The sequence below is a fragment of the Fringilla coelebs genome, assembly GCF_963513975.1.
Source record: "Fringilla coelebs genome assembly, chromosome: 3".
Lineage (NCBI taxonomy): Eukaryota > Metazoa > Chordata > Aves > Passeriformes > Fringillidae > Fringilla > Fringilla coelebs.
The window spans coordinates 80,997,310-81,011,672 of record NC_140030.1 but is presented as its reverse complement, the minus strand read 5'-3'; the positions used below and the strand labels follow the sequence as shown (position 1 = coordinate 81,011,672).

The window sequence follows — 14,363 nt, the reverse complement described above, 5'->3', positions numbered from 1 at the left end:
ATTTATTTGCTTTAGGAAAATGGTAAAATACAGGCCAAATATGACATGCCTACAGCTCCATTGCTTACCTCCTTTTTAAGTCTCTTTGCTCAGGGTAGAACAATGTAGGGGAGAAGTTTGGAGCAGTAAAATACTGACTTCTTTCTCTCAGTTCATCTCTTACCAGCTTGATATTTTTATTTTTTTCTTAAAATGCTCTCATCCCTTTCTCACCAGTGGAAACCATAATTCTGTCAGTAGCTTTTGAATATTGTTCTTCTGTCTTTCATTGATCTCATTCCAGGCTTTCTTTTTGCCAGTGTTACACTAAATCTATTGCATAATTCCAGTAAGGAATGTAAAAGCACAGAGTTGTTAAATTGGTATCTTTTTGGTGCCTAAACTGTTGTCTTGCTTTTAATAATATTTTATTTTTGATAGCATTTTGCCTTTAAAATTGTATTTAGATAAACTATAGTTTCTAAAGTGATCACTTTCCTTGTATGATTATTTTTGTTGTAGTCTGTATTAAAAACAGCAGCTGGGTGGTGGGTTTGGAGGATTTTTGGGTCAAATTGTGAATGATTCTCACGTGACTGAATGGTGTGTACTGGATCATTGCTCCCACACACCACCTGATCTTTTGTTTATATCTCCTGTGTTGCAGTCAGAGCACAAGGAAACCCCCACATACCTTCCTGTTAGCACCACCCTCAACAAGTATGCAACAAATGACAGGGGCAAAGCTGAATTTGGGTTATTGGTCTGTTTACTGGTGGTCAGCTGTCTGCAGAGTAAAACCCTTGCAGCTGCCTTTGTAGGGGAAGGAGGAGAGAGGATTAAAAATCACATCTGTGGGTCAGGAGTTCTAGCAGCTAATTTCAGCATGAGGTGGTTTAGGTCAGCCCAAAGTAGAAGTCTGCTATGGTGTGATTTTTGCCTCTTTTGATAACATGGTGTAAATTTCTGTAGCTGAACACTGCAAAAGTTGATCACACCTTGTAAAAACTGTATCAGACAATTAAGCCATGAGGCATTCCCTCCTGAGATCACAATATGTGACAAAAAACAATGATAACAATCTGGAAAGATTCTGGAGTTTTTTTATTCAGACACAAAACATGGAAAGATCAAATTCTTTCCAGGCTGAGCTAGGTCTTATTTAATGGTATCTTATTTGGCTACTGGATCAATGGGCCACGAACAACTCAATCAGTGATCAGTCTAGCAAGAGCTATCACATTTTTCTTCACCTTGGTACTCTCCAATGCAATTAAATAGCAAGTGGGAAGGTGGGTAAACAGTAGTGTGAATGGAGTACAATTTGTTGATGTTTTGTCTTTCATAGGTTGAGATATTCCAGTACAAACACTTGCAGGATTTTGTTGAGATTGTCAATAGTGGCTTTGTCAAGGTTTTCTTCCGTGTCCTTCATGGTATGCCATACTGCAGGAAAAGGGGATGGAATCAGGTGCAGGACTGGAACCCCTATAAAAAGGAAAGTGAAATTTGGAGAAGAAATATTTTAGAAGTTCTGTTAAGCCAGCTGATAATTCACCATATAGCAACAGAGCCGGGTGCAACACACTCAATAAGCTTGCTTTATAGGGTGTGTCCCTGCAGCTTCCTTTTAGCTTCTCTTGTTTTGGTGCTTGTGACTGCATCCCATCACTAAAGAGTGTGTTGTGTAAAGATGCCACCTTCATTTCCTTTCCTTTTCTTTTTTTTTTTTTTTTTTTTAAGCTGTAGCTACTTCTTGTTGGGGGTTTTTGGTTTTTTTTTTTTAAGATTCTTTAGGTCTTGTGTTTAGGAGCTATAGAAGGATAGAGAAATCACTGCAGCTCCTCAAAATGAAAACTGATTACCATGTTTTTGTGAAAGTGTTAAGACTGAATATTTTTGAAGCATTTTTTTAGTTCTCTACATAAATGGTAATATTATGTTTCTTATTTTTACTCTGTAAAATAGAGACAGTGTTACCTTCAGATAAAGGAACTGTATCACTGTGTATATATATGTGTGTGTGTGTGTATATATATATAAATACATACATATATACACACACATTAAGCTACCTATATGTACTGCAGCTTGTAGTAAAAGAGGAATTAAATTGCTTCCCAATTGCTTTTGGGGAGGAGCTCTTTTTTTCTCAGCCTCTTTCCTGTTTTACTACTTTTTCTCTCTGATTTTTCAGCTGCATACCACTAAGGAATCAATTTTTTTCATTAGGTGTTATGTCAAAGCTCTAAAGTTGGATTCAGAAGCCTCAAGTTGGGGCAAATAAGCTTGAAAAACAGGAGCATATGCACTTGCTTATTTAGTAAATGATGCATTTCTTACTGAACATATACAAATTATAAGAATTTCTGGCACCTCTTAACAAAAATGGGACGTGATCATCTTCAACCAAGCCTCGATGTAAAGTACTGTGGAAATACTGGCTTCCAACAGGGTGATTCTTCAGCAGATTCATGTTGTGTAGCTTTTGCTCTGTAATGCACAATGAAAGTGATTATTACAATTTTTAGGACAATGAGGAACGTTAGCACGGTTGAATTATTTTTCCTCACACGTGGAAGCAGTGTCCATCAGAGGAGAAAAAGGCACAGTGGTGACTGTCTTTTGCATTTGTTTAATACTTGGAAGACTTCAGGACTGGTGCTATTACCGTAATTTTGCAGAAGTGAGAACAAAAACACAGAAGTGAAGCAGTTGCCAAGTGTCACAGAGTGACAATCAGTAAGAGAATCAGTTTTGTTGCTTCCAAATGTCTGAGAATCTTCCTCAGCTGTTTTATTAACTATCAAAATCTTCGTATATTTCACATTTACATTATCAAAGATTCTTACTGTAGATCAGAAAATTAATCTAAAAATCTGATTTACAGAGCTTAATACATTCAGAAACTACTCACTTGGTTTTGAAATTCATTCAAAACTCATATCCTTCTGCTTACCAATTGCTTGGAGCCTCTGAAACCATCGAAGAGTGTTTGGAAAATAATTGGGAAAGACTGGGTTTCGTGCACCAATTAAATCCAGTAGTACAAACAGGTCCTAGACAAGAAAGAATCTTTAGTGCAGAACTCTTTCCTATAACATCAGCAGCAGCAGTGGAACTCTTGGTTTCCTGTACAGCTCATGAGCCGGTCTTTGGCCAAAGATCTGCCTTTCTAGCGTGGTGCCTGAGGAGAATTCACTAGCAGAACCTGATTCCAATCTGATACGTTTTGCTGTCTTCCCAAGGAGGGAAAGGCTAGGCTATTCCTCTGTTCCTCGTGCTGAAGCAGGCTGCATAGCTTAGCCTGTGATTTGTGTGTTATTTCTCTTTAAAAGCAAAACAGCAGTAGGTGGGGAGAAAGAAGAGGAAATTGCTTTTTCCCCTGAGAACAACAAAATCTGTCAAGGGAAAGACATTTTATGAGTCACAAGAAGCAGTGACAGAAGAGAAGTGCCTCAGCAGTAAACAGGGAAAATAGAAGGGAACAGACAACCAGAATGTTAGTAGGAATCAGAGGAAAACAGAGGTTGCTGTAGCTTAGTACTGAGCTGGTGGAGATTTGTTCATAGGCCAGTGCTGTTTGTGCTCTTTCCTTATCACTTTGAATTATCTTTTCCTGAAGAAGGTGGGTATCCTAGTTTATATTCTGATAAATTGTGTATTTTGATGTTTCTATGGCTTCTCCTTGTATTTGCATGCAGCAGGTCTAATCACCTGAAAGCTCTTGCCAATTCTCTGTCGTATTTCAGAATGCCTGCTTCTTCCTTTAACTTTAGTGGGGTCGTGGTTTCTTGGGAATTTGGTCAGTTATCTACTAATTAAATATTTTTTAAAATGCCATTTACAATTGTTCCTTAAGGAGGGAAGTCCTTAGAAAGGGGAGAGCCACTTACTATGCCCTGCAGCTGGTTTGTGGTTGTTGAACCAGGTGGGTGTGGAGTTGATACCATTTTTTGAGCTAAGTGTTGAGATCCATAGAGGGAATCGGAAGGGGACCACCGAACAAAGGCTTCTTCACCATCAAAAAAGATGAGCTGAAGTGAAAGGTCTGGTCTTGATGTTGAGTTGGCCTGTTGGAGGAAGTTAAAAGTAAAACTAGCTACTCTGGCCAGGACATTAAATCAAGGGCAAATACTGTAGTCATGTAAGTAACACACATAAGGGTGTATTTTCAAGGTTCCCTATGCAAACCTTCCTGTGGATGCTATTATGGTGTAATAGTGGTAGTCATCAGTCAAGGTAATTGTTATTTATCACAGTGACACATTCATTCTCCAGTCTCATATAATTTTGGTTCTGGATAAAAGTTTCATTTCTGACTTTGGAGGACATGACCTGAGCGTTGAGACCTGCAAAACCAGGAAGCAGCAAGATTATCTCAAATAACGAGGAGACGTGTCAGTAACAACACCTGATGGGAGTGCTAATATTATGATTAGATTGCATCACAAGGATTAATATAATTGCTACAGCTGTGCATCAGTGGAGGTGAATGATGTATTTGACAAGTTGATGGTTCTTTGAGCTCCTTCTTTTCATTCAGGGGAATTTGCAATCACTGAGGCAACTTTGTGCTAAACCAAAGCAAAGAGAGTGGGTATGTCAGATATGTCATTTCCTTTCAACAACCAAAATATAACAGCACTAAAATCTGAGAATATATATGACAAATGTATTTAATGCCACAAAAAAGACATTTGTATGAAATTTCTATGTGAAGCTTTGTTTGAACTGTCAGAATTTCCTAATAACCCACAGCACAGCAAATCCCAGTCTGGTTCCAATAAATGGACAGTTTTGGGAACTGTAGTCTTGACAGTTGCTATAAATATTTCAAGCCCTCTATGAATTAACACTGCTTCAAGTAAAATTGCACGATGTGGTTAAAAAGGTGGGGTCATGGCAGCAGTCATGTCCTGTATGGGCTACAACTCCCAAATAGCTGGAGCTGATGCAATATAAACAGAAGCTTCTATAACATGTCAGTCATGCAGGCAAGATGGTATTGATTGTGCTCACAGTGGTATATTGATTTCTCTAATGGCAATGGTTTGCTGCCCTTTGTCCTTTGCACATGACAGAGCTCTGTGGGCAGCAATCATTTTGCATTATATATATAATAATATATATTATATGGAGGAAACTGTATCAGTGCAGTTTGAGTTTTAGAAAGTAGTACTTGTGTTATTGTTACTTTACTGCTTAACACATTTTTATAATGTAGAGAGATGTCTTTGCCCAATAATTTTAAGCTTACTCTGGAGAAGTAAGTTATAACTGGAGAAGCATCAAGATAAAAATCACAGCTTCAAGTCAAAGTATAAATAGATTTGGCTGAAAACATAGCAAAGTCTGTTGTGCTATCATAAGCAGAGCAAAAACATCATAACTAACATATTAAGCAGATGTATATTTTGTTAACAGACTGCACAACTGCCTGTGAAAAGTAATTAGTTGCCTTTTTGTCAAATGCTGTCATCTTAGATGATAAAAAATAATTTTCACTCTAAAATAGTGTATTCATGGTGAAAAATGCCAGACTTTAAAGTCAGTGTGCAGGTTGTTTCATAAATAATCACCAGGCAAATTTATTATAAATGAAGCTTCTGAATGAATGCCTATGTATTACAGGAGTTTTTTTGTTTTGTGATTTAAAAAATTGGCATATTCTTAATCTTCTCATTCTTAAATATCAGAAGGCATCAAATCAGTTTTTGGAAACTCCTGTCGACAAGTAATCCTAATAGCTGAGCTGAGTGTACTCCTGACACTTTGTAGAGTGTCTCTCACAGTTGAGAGACCTTTTCCAGTAACAGCTCTGTAACCGTATGAGAATTATTTTTCTGTAAATACTGAGTCCTGAACCAGTAGATGGCACTCTTGAATCCATAACCCTACAAATTTGTAATCCTACAAGCTTTAGGAGTCTGTAGCCTCAACAGATTTTTGTGCCTAGCAATTGCAGCCCTTTGAAACAGATTTTCATAGCAGAGGTAACACAGACTGACATTATACTTCTTTCATAAATAAACCATTCAAATTTGTAAAAAAAAAATTAAGAAGAAAAATTTGAAATCCTTGTGGGATGGGGGAACCTGAGTGTGACTCTTCTGCATAGCAATTAGTTCATCTGTGTCTAAAAGCAGAATACAACTGAGAGATTTCTGCAGGATTCAGAATGCAGAAAAGCTTTTCAATGACCCTAGATTTTTATGGATATGATAGGAACTTCTAAGTCAGGTTCTGTGCTTTTTAGGTAGAAAGTAGCATTATATCTTTCCAAGTCTATGAAACATCTATTATTCATGTATCATTTGTTATTTTTATATGGTATATGTTTATATAGATAACTTTTAGATATATGCCCTTTTGATAAGAAATTTTAATGTGATAATGTACTCTAGAGTAGTGGATACTGATCTCTGTTTGTTCTTGGAGTCAATGGGAGATTTATGACAAGCACAGCAATCAGAGAACCCAGCATGCCGGCTATGGAAAACAATGTGGAAATGTCCTGAGGCCTGTTGCTGTTGGCAAGGCAAATGAAAAGGAAACAAGAAAACTACCTTGATTAACTGAAGCTGGTTATCCAGGGCCCGTGCCAGCTCCAACATCATGGCACAAGGCACAGCTGAATCAGTGGCTCCCACAAACACTCTGCCCTGCCACTCCTGTCCAAAGAATTTTGAGTCGTAGTGGCAAGCAAGTACGAGATGGCGTTTTGCAGAGGGCTCCAGAGTGCCAATAATATTTGAAAATGTTTTATAGCCATATGGTGTGTATCTCTGAAATGTGTCTTCTTCAATTTCCCAACCAGCCTTTAATGTTTGAAGACGGTGCTTGATATGCTGCAATTATAAAAAACAATCAGATTAATATTTCTCGCTTCGGAAAGATGTTGCAGACAAATTGTTATTAGCTAATTAATAGTGGCTCCTAAGCTTATTTCTGTAAGTTCATGGTGTTTTAAAGGATAAACTTTATAGCAAGAAATGTAATATCACTATATAACTTTGCTACCTGAGCCTTTGACTGCCTCATTTGCTTTTTATTTCTTCCTTTTGGCCTTTCTCTTTGGAGTGTGAAGGTGTTTTGAATTATTTCCAATTTTTATGACACATGAAGATCTCGATCTCTAAAGTTTTCAGGCCAGTGTCTTTCACAGGTATAACTAGAGCAGATTTAATGTTAATATTTTCAGAGCTTAACTCAGATCTGCCCTTAAACTGAAAGTCAGAATTGACTGCAGAGACCTTGTTGTGGATATTTAGACAATTACCACACAAAGATGCCACAGAAGAATAAGGGGGAAAAAAAAAAAAAGCTGTTTGGGTTGGTTGGTTGGTGTGAGGTGGTTGGACTTTTAAGCTTCTGTGAAAAATCTGCCTTTCAAGTGACATAAATTGTTTACAAGGCCATAACAGAGAGGTAGATTCTTTTAATTAAAGAAAGAACAAAACATTTCAGAAGAGCGTTTTAAAAAATGAAACTCTCTAAGTGTAGCTCATATAAAGATAAGAATTGGGACAATCTATAAGGCAAATCATTAATTTTAGCTGTCTTCCAGCCTGAAGAGAATACCTCTAACAACCCCAGCTATACTTCAACCAGAGTTCTGGCTAACTCATATTAGAGGGACATCTCTGTTTTTTCTGTTGAGCAACTTATTTTTGTGGGTCCCTAGAGAGCTTCTTCAAGGCAGATTCCTCTCTCTTTAAGTAAACATTAGGAAAAGCCTCTGAGGGGAAAACAGACTTTGAAGACTTGTTCTGCTCTTAGGGAAGTCAGTAGGAATGGTAAAAAAAACCAATATTGCCATAGACTTTAGTGCTAGAACAAGCTTCCATTTTGTTTGTGGTCACCCACTGAAAGCTTTCACAACATGGTATGGTCTATCATCAGGCAGAGTGAAGGATATCTGCTAAGGATTGAGGGGACTATATAAACCTGGATGGAGTTCCCAGTAGCCTTTTTCCCTTAAAGGAGTCTGATGATTTTTTGTCTCAACAAAGAAGTATAATCCATTTCAAACTCCATTATTGTGTTTTAACAATAGAGGACTCTTTATTTTTTAAATTTAATTCCTGCTGTTACCTTGTAACAGGATGATTTATCCTATTTTGAACATAATCTGTGGTTTTCTAGCCTAGGCTCAGCTGGTTTTTTTTTGTTTTTCTTCCTTTTCCCCCATTCACTTGGCTGCTTTCCAGAGTACTGCTAAAGAAACCACAAAACTAAATCTACAGAGATGTGCACGCACACACACACACACACACACACACACACACACAGAGCATAAAAAGTCTGCATTTTTCCAATCTACCAAATGCTATTTCATCCCATGCATGGTCTTGGGTTTGAACCAGTGACCAAAAACCTGCTCATGTGAGGGAGAGGACAACCACTGTGTTGTACTTTGGGTACCAAACCTGGGGGAAGCTTTTTAATTTAAAACATGATTAAAAAAAAAAAAAGACTTATTTTCCATCATGCTATGCAGCCCTGGGAAATAATGTCAGCTGATGTGCAAGCTGTGTCACGTAGGCACTATGTGGTCTAGACTTGAACAATGATAGAGTTCATCCTACTGAATTAAAGAAATGTGCCTGTCACTTCTGTGAGACTGTCTCTTTGGTGGGGGTCACCAGAATATAAATAATGATAATAATTATAATGATAATATACAGTAAAGATGTTCTTAGAGGTTGTCAGGAAGTGTTGTCTTACCTGTCGCACGATGTAACTTCCTTGTGATCCCGGGTACCTTTCTATCAGGATGGGGCGCAAATCATTCTCCCACATTTCAGAAATATCTGTGTTGGCCACAACTTTTTGAATAGCATCAGAACTTAAAATTCTTGGTTGGTGAGAATACTGCAGAAGGTAGAGAGAAGAAGAGTGCTATGACTATTACTAGACCTTTTTAACCATAGTTTTCTTCAGAATTACAATAAAAGTGGTATATTGTGCTACTTTAATTTATTCCCAACAAAACGTAATTTAAAAACCCTTTTCACTCAGAAATTATTGGCTTCTCTACCTTTCATTTCCATGGAAAATATGCTAGTATTTAAAGTGTGGGAGAAAGTTTTACCTACCAGCTAGCTGTAGGTAAACCTGAACTTATGAATGGGTTCTCTGTTTCCTAATATCTTAATCATACATGTCATTTCTGCAACCATGCCACCTTCAACTGAGGTTTCTATTGAGATAAACACCAGAAGCTTTGTTTCCAGTAGTAATAATATTTAGCTTTATGCTGTGTACTGCAAAGAAATGCCTAAGGTAAGTCACTCCCAGAGGGAGCGAGCTGTGTCATTGTGGTCTCTACCCACAGCGGCAGAATGAGTGTGACTGCACAGAATGTGGCTTGTCTGGGGCTAGCTGGGGCATTTGTCAGCTTGGTGACACGTGGGTTAACCTCAGATCCGACAGCTCGTCTCCTGTGGCAGCCACTAGTATGTGACCTACCTCCCTACCTCCCAAGTGACTTCCTTTCTGTTGCCCAAGGCCTTTGAGGCTGGATCAGGTGACACAAAATGATTGAGACATCCTTATGTAGCTGGCAAATGCACATCTTAGATGTGCAAGAGCTCCATAGCGCTCTGGAGAGGTAGCTGAATGCCAGATGGGATTCCCAAGGGCATCTCAAATGCCTCCTTTATACCCCAGGGTTGAACCTATCCAGTCTCTAGCAGTTGTCTTCTCAGAAACTTCCTGTGCCACTACTGTTTTTACAGATTCCTATTTCAGGCACTATCATTCCATTCCTCATTTATATCACAGGGTCTTCCCTCTACTCCTGTCTTTCTCCTAATGTAAAATACTGTTTTGTTTATTTCTTCTTTGATCAGAACTGCCTTACGTGGCTGATCAGACTTGCTGTCCTTCCATGTACCTTGTCTATGTCATCCTTTCTGAGATGAGCAAAAGAAGAGAAAATGGAACATGAGCACACCATAGTTTATACTGTAGGACAATGGTATTTTTTATTTTATTCTTTTTCTTTCTTCAAACTGTTTAACAGCTGACTTGCTGTTGGGCTACTCCTGCATCAAACTGACATTTTCATAAATATCTGTAGTCTAACCCTATCATTGTATGTGTTAACAAGAAATATTTCACTCTCCTTTTCTACTCGTGTGTGCCATTTCACAGGTGTCTGAAACAACACCATAAACCCATTACCTGGCCGGAATGTGAACTGACCTTAAAAGTCAGATATCTTATTAGTCAGCTATCTTATAGGTTATCTTATTACCCTAGGTGATGAATATGGTTTAAAAACAGGGTTTGCCTCACTGTTTGACTTCTTTCTGCTTCGTTTGTGTTTGTACGAGCAAATATGAGCAAAAGTATTTTCTAGACTTCACTGCAAACATTTAATTCTACCCTTCTCATGTTTCCTAGCTGTTTGTCTCTGTGTGAACCTTTCCTCTAATTCCATTTAGGTTTAGCAGTGAAATTAAGCAGAGGGCTGACACAAAGACACTGAATCTATTTATGCCAATTTTAATACAGTGTTTATAGCTGAATTTTTAAGACTGTAAGGTCACCAAAATTTAGGATGGGCAGTTAACATTTTTAATGCTAGCAAATTTAGACATAGATTAAAGAAAAAAGAAAAATTATACCATTTCATCTGATATAAAGACGAACTTTTGAAAGTTCGGAAATTATACCATGGAAGTTGTAAAACAGTCTTTTGAAATACTATAAGTTTAATAAGGTCGAACTTAAACCAGTGTAGAAGAGGCACAGAGAAGAGAAAATATCAGGGAGCTGTTTGGTTTAGGAGGAGGATGCTTTAAGGGGAGAGTGAAAAGCTACAGCCATGTACTTCAGAAGAGTGTAGAAGGACAATTTAATTAAGGAAGTTCAGAAAATCTGCAGTTGAACAAGTGAAGAGCATGCCTGGTAATTGGGGTCATCAAATCACTTATCAAAGAAACATTATTAAAGTACAAATGCATGAAAATACTTCAGAAGAGAGGAATCTATTTCCACTTCTAATGATGGAGATATCTTCAAATTTGGGAAGTGAAAGGAGTTACAAAAGAGGTTATGAAATAAAAGAGAAGCAAAATAAAATTTGCAAGTGACTCATTCTATACAGTGTTGGTCAATCCCTATTTTGCCACAACAGGGAGGCAGAACAGTACATTCATGACAGGACTGTCACTAATCCTGTTGTACTAAGCCGTATAAAACTGCAAAACTTCGAGTTCTACAAGTAGCCCAGGCTTACCTGTAGGACTTTGAATTTCTGGCTCACATGTCCCTCCAGGGAGAAAGAACAAAAGTTGTTGAAGGATAAGAATTTGATGAGAAAGAGGAGGCTGTTCTCACTTAGAGTGTGCACAGGCGGAGGAGCTCAGGTGGGATGGTTCTGTGGCACTACTGACAGCACTGGTGGGGAGATTGGCTGGTCAGAATGGAGCCAACTAAAGAGCAAAGGGCTGGGGCTCAAGGGGGCTGAAAAAAGGAGCACTGGGGCTGTGTGATTGTTCATTGACCAGTGTGACTGAAGATCCAGCCCCACATGTATATGCTATATATGTACATATACAGATATATAGTCCGTACATGAGCTATATATATTATACATGAGCTATACACATATATATGTATGTAGTGTAAGATACAGTTAATAGAACAGAATGAAACAGTATCTCATTAACAAAGAAACAAGCCAACATTTCCTTGAATGGGTGGGGGGGAGGTGAATAAAATCAAGGAGAAAGGGAATTACCAAAGGTAAGCATGAAAGGGTGTGAGGGAAGCTTCATTTTCCAGCTTATCCTAGACTCTGATCTATTGGTGATGAGAATGGTGCACTGGATTTGTGGAATTCAGTTGCTTCTTGCTGAACTTTGACTTCAGCTCTTCTACAAACACTTGAGGAAGGGCCCTAAAAGTATATTTCTTGTTTGGAAATTCCTGAAGTGTTTAGTTGAATGTGGTTTGCAGTTTTATGCTCTCCTACATTTCATATGGTTTAATTCTTCATGAAGAAAACTATGTTAATGTTTCACAATGAAACACTAAGAGCTGCTACATTGAGAAATCTGTGGTTTAAAGCTTACCACTGTTTAATTAAACCTTATCTCAAGATTCCTTTTTTCACTAGTTCACACAGCAGTCTAAATTAGACACAATGTCGTATGAGTCTACAACATATTAGAGCATTATATCTTTTCAAAACAATTTTGTACTGCCTATCAGCATCATGCCTATTTGTTTTTCCTAGATACACGTGTATTGCTGCTGAAAGAGCTACCCGTCTTCTCAAATGAAGTCACTGTCCTCTGCTCACCATAATCACAATGAAAGTTGGAGTATAGTAGAATGTTATAAGGAATACAATTTCAGGTTTTGATCCGTCTCGCCCTGTTTGGGTTTCCCCTTAAATTTAGTAACTGACCCTGACAAACCTTACGGCTCTTGCTGCCCGGTCCCAGGCGGTGCGGGATGACAAAGCCAAATGTGTGAAGAAGATCTGCTCTCTGCAGCCACCAAGCTCGGTCTTAAGAGGGAAGCCATGTCCCCCACCCTCACCTGCGGGACCGCGACAAGGGTGACCCCAGCCCGGATTCAGGTTGGAGGCCAGGGCAGGAGGGATGGGGCCGTCCCCGCGCCCAGCCGCTGACCCTGCCCGCCGGGAAGGCGCTGCCCCCGTACCAAGGGAGAGGCAAGAAGCGCCTGGGAAAGGCGAACGCGACCCACCTTCTCCAGGGTCCACTGCGCTCCGGCGTCCCTCCCGAGCGCCGGGGGCAGGCAGGCGGCGAGGCACAGCGCCCCGAGCAGCCGGGCGGCGACCCCCGCCATCCTCTGCCCCCGCCTCGCCGAGTGCCGGGGGAGCAAAGGAGAGAGCCGCGGCTGTGCCGGCGGAGGCGGCGCTGAGGGAGGCACGGAGGGAGGGAGGGAGGGAGGCACGGAGGGAGGGAGGGAGGCACGGAGGAGGCACGGAGGGAGGGAGGGAGGCACGGAGGGAGGAGGCTGCGGCAGGAGCGGCGCTGGCTGCAGGAGCCGCAGCCGTGCCAGCCTCTCCGGCAGCCCGCGTTCGTTCCCCCGGAGCCCAGCCCTTCGCCGGCAGCAGCACGTCAGCGGTGCCAGGGGCTGCCTGCGCCCCGGGCCCCCTCCCCTCCCTCCTCCCCCGGGCGCCGGGCAGCGAGGGCGGGCAGGCACTCGTGATTCCCACCGTGGGAAAAGCCGGAGCCTGCGGCTTTCCCCTGAAAGCTGGTTTTGTGTTCCGAGGGGCAGCTCGTGATCCCTCGGCCTTCGGGCACCGGTGGGAGCTGCGGGCGCTGCCAGGAGGGAGGGCCGCGCTCTCCCGCCGGGAGCAGCGCTCGTGGCTGATGGAAACTCGGAGCGGGTGTTCCTGAAGGGTGTGACAGCAAAGACCTACCGAATTGCGAAGGGTTTAATTCATTAATTTACAAGTTCCTCCTGTGATCTTTTTTAGGCCTAAAACAACAATACTTGCTAAAATGAAAACCCACTCTTCAAGCGTTTTAATTTCTGTACTTATATTATCAACTAAGAATGAAGCAAAATCTGTGGTGAGGCAGTATTTTGCTGTACACCAATTAAAATTAATTAACCAAAGAGACAAGTTTTCGAGTTTTTGTCCTCTTCTTTAGGTGATTTGGGATCACTGTTCTTGCTCTAGAATGTTGCAGAAAACATCTGACTATTCTGCATCACAGATACTGTATTTAAAGTCTCCGACTTTAACATATTTCTTAAAATTCAGGCTCAATCTCAAAACAAAATGAAAAAAAGAAGAGGTGAAGGAGGGAAGCAGCAGGAGTAATCATTTTGCTGCTTCTCAGCCCTGTACTGGAAAGCCTATCCTAGGAACTATAGCTTTGCAAGTAACAGTGATTGTGGAGAAATTGAGTGATTTATGATTTGCAGATTGTTGACCCAGATTTCAGTTTCCTAGAAAAGCTGGTGGATCTGCCACCCAGCATACAGATGACATCTCTGGTGGTGATAGCTTCACTACAGATCCTTCTAGCTGATACTCAGAATTGTCTGTGTCCAATTTTTTCCTATATAGGAAAACAAGAGTTAATTTAAATTGGTGCCTTTTTTTTTTTTTCCAGTCGTGAAAGTCCAGATAGTGCTTTGTTAGGAAATTGTTCCAAATTCACAGCTGAATCACTGGTTAACAGAAAGAAACGGGCAATCTTTTGATTACCAAGAAAAATCAGCATGGTTGACAGATTTTTAGACAAAAGCCCCAGCATGTCAGAGATCAAGTCACGGGCAAATCCCACTACCAAGATGATTGTGATCCCAGCAGAACTACACAACAGAACAAAAATCTGTTGCCCCTCCATGAGATTTCCTGTGGTTGACTATACAATCCAGAT

At 40.3% G+C, this 14,363-nt stretch overlaps 1 protein-coding gene across 1 annotated transcript; it reads right to left on the bottom strand.

The window, feature by feature from the left end:
• Positions 1-1,078: 1,078 nt before the first annotated feature.
• Positions 1,079-12,854, bottom strand: QPCT (glutaminyl-peptide cyclotransferase). The gene is made up of 7 exons (XM_084203221.1): positions 12,709-12,854; positions 8,710-8,856; positions 6,549-6,830; positions 3,876-4,052; positions 2,939-3,038; positions 2,356-2,472; positions 1,079-1,467 (listed from the first exon to the last, which is right to left on the bottom strand). Exons 1-7 carry the CDS (start codon positions 12,808-12,810, stop codon positions 1,322-1,324), a joined length of 1,071 nt encoding a protein of 356 aa, XP_084059347.1. The 5' UTR covers positions 12,811-12,854; the 3' UTR covers positions 1,079-1,321.
• Positions 12,855-14,363: the final 1,509 nt, after the last annotated feature.

Coding starts and splice junctions, on each gene's coding strand:
- QPCT (XM_084203221.1), bottom strand. CDS start 12,810: ATGGCGGGGGTCGCCGCCCGGCTGCTCGGGGCGCTGTGCCTCGCCGCC. Junction 6,831..8,709: donor GAAGTTACATCGTGCGACAG/GTAAGACAACAC, acceptor TTATAATTGCAG/CATATCAAGCACCGTCTTCA. Junction 2,473..2,938: donor TCAGAGGCTCCAAGCAATTG/GTAAGCAGAAGG, acceptor TGTGCATTACAG/AGCAAAAGCTACACAACATG.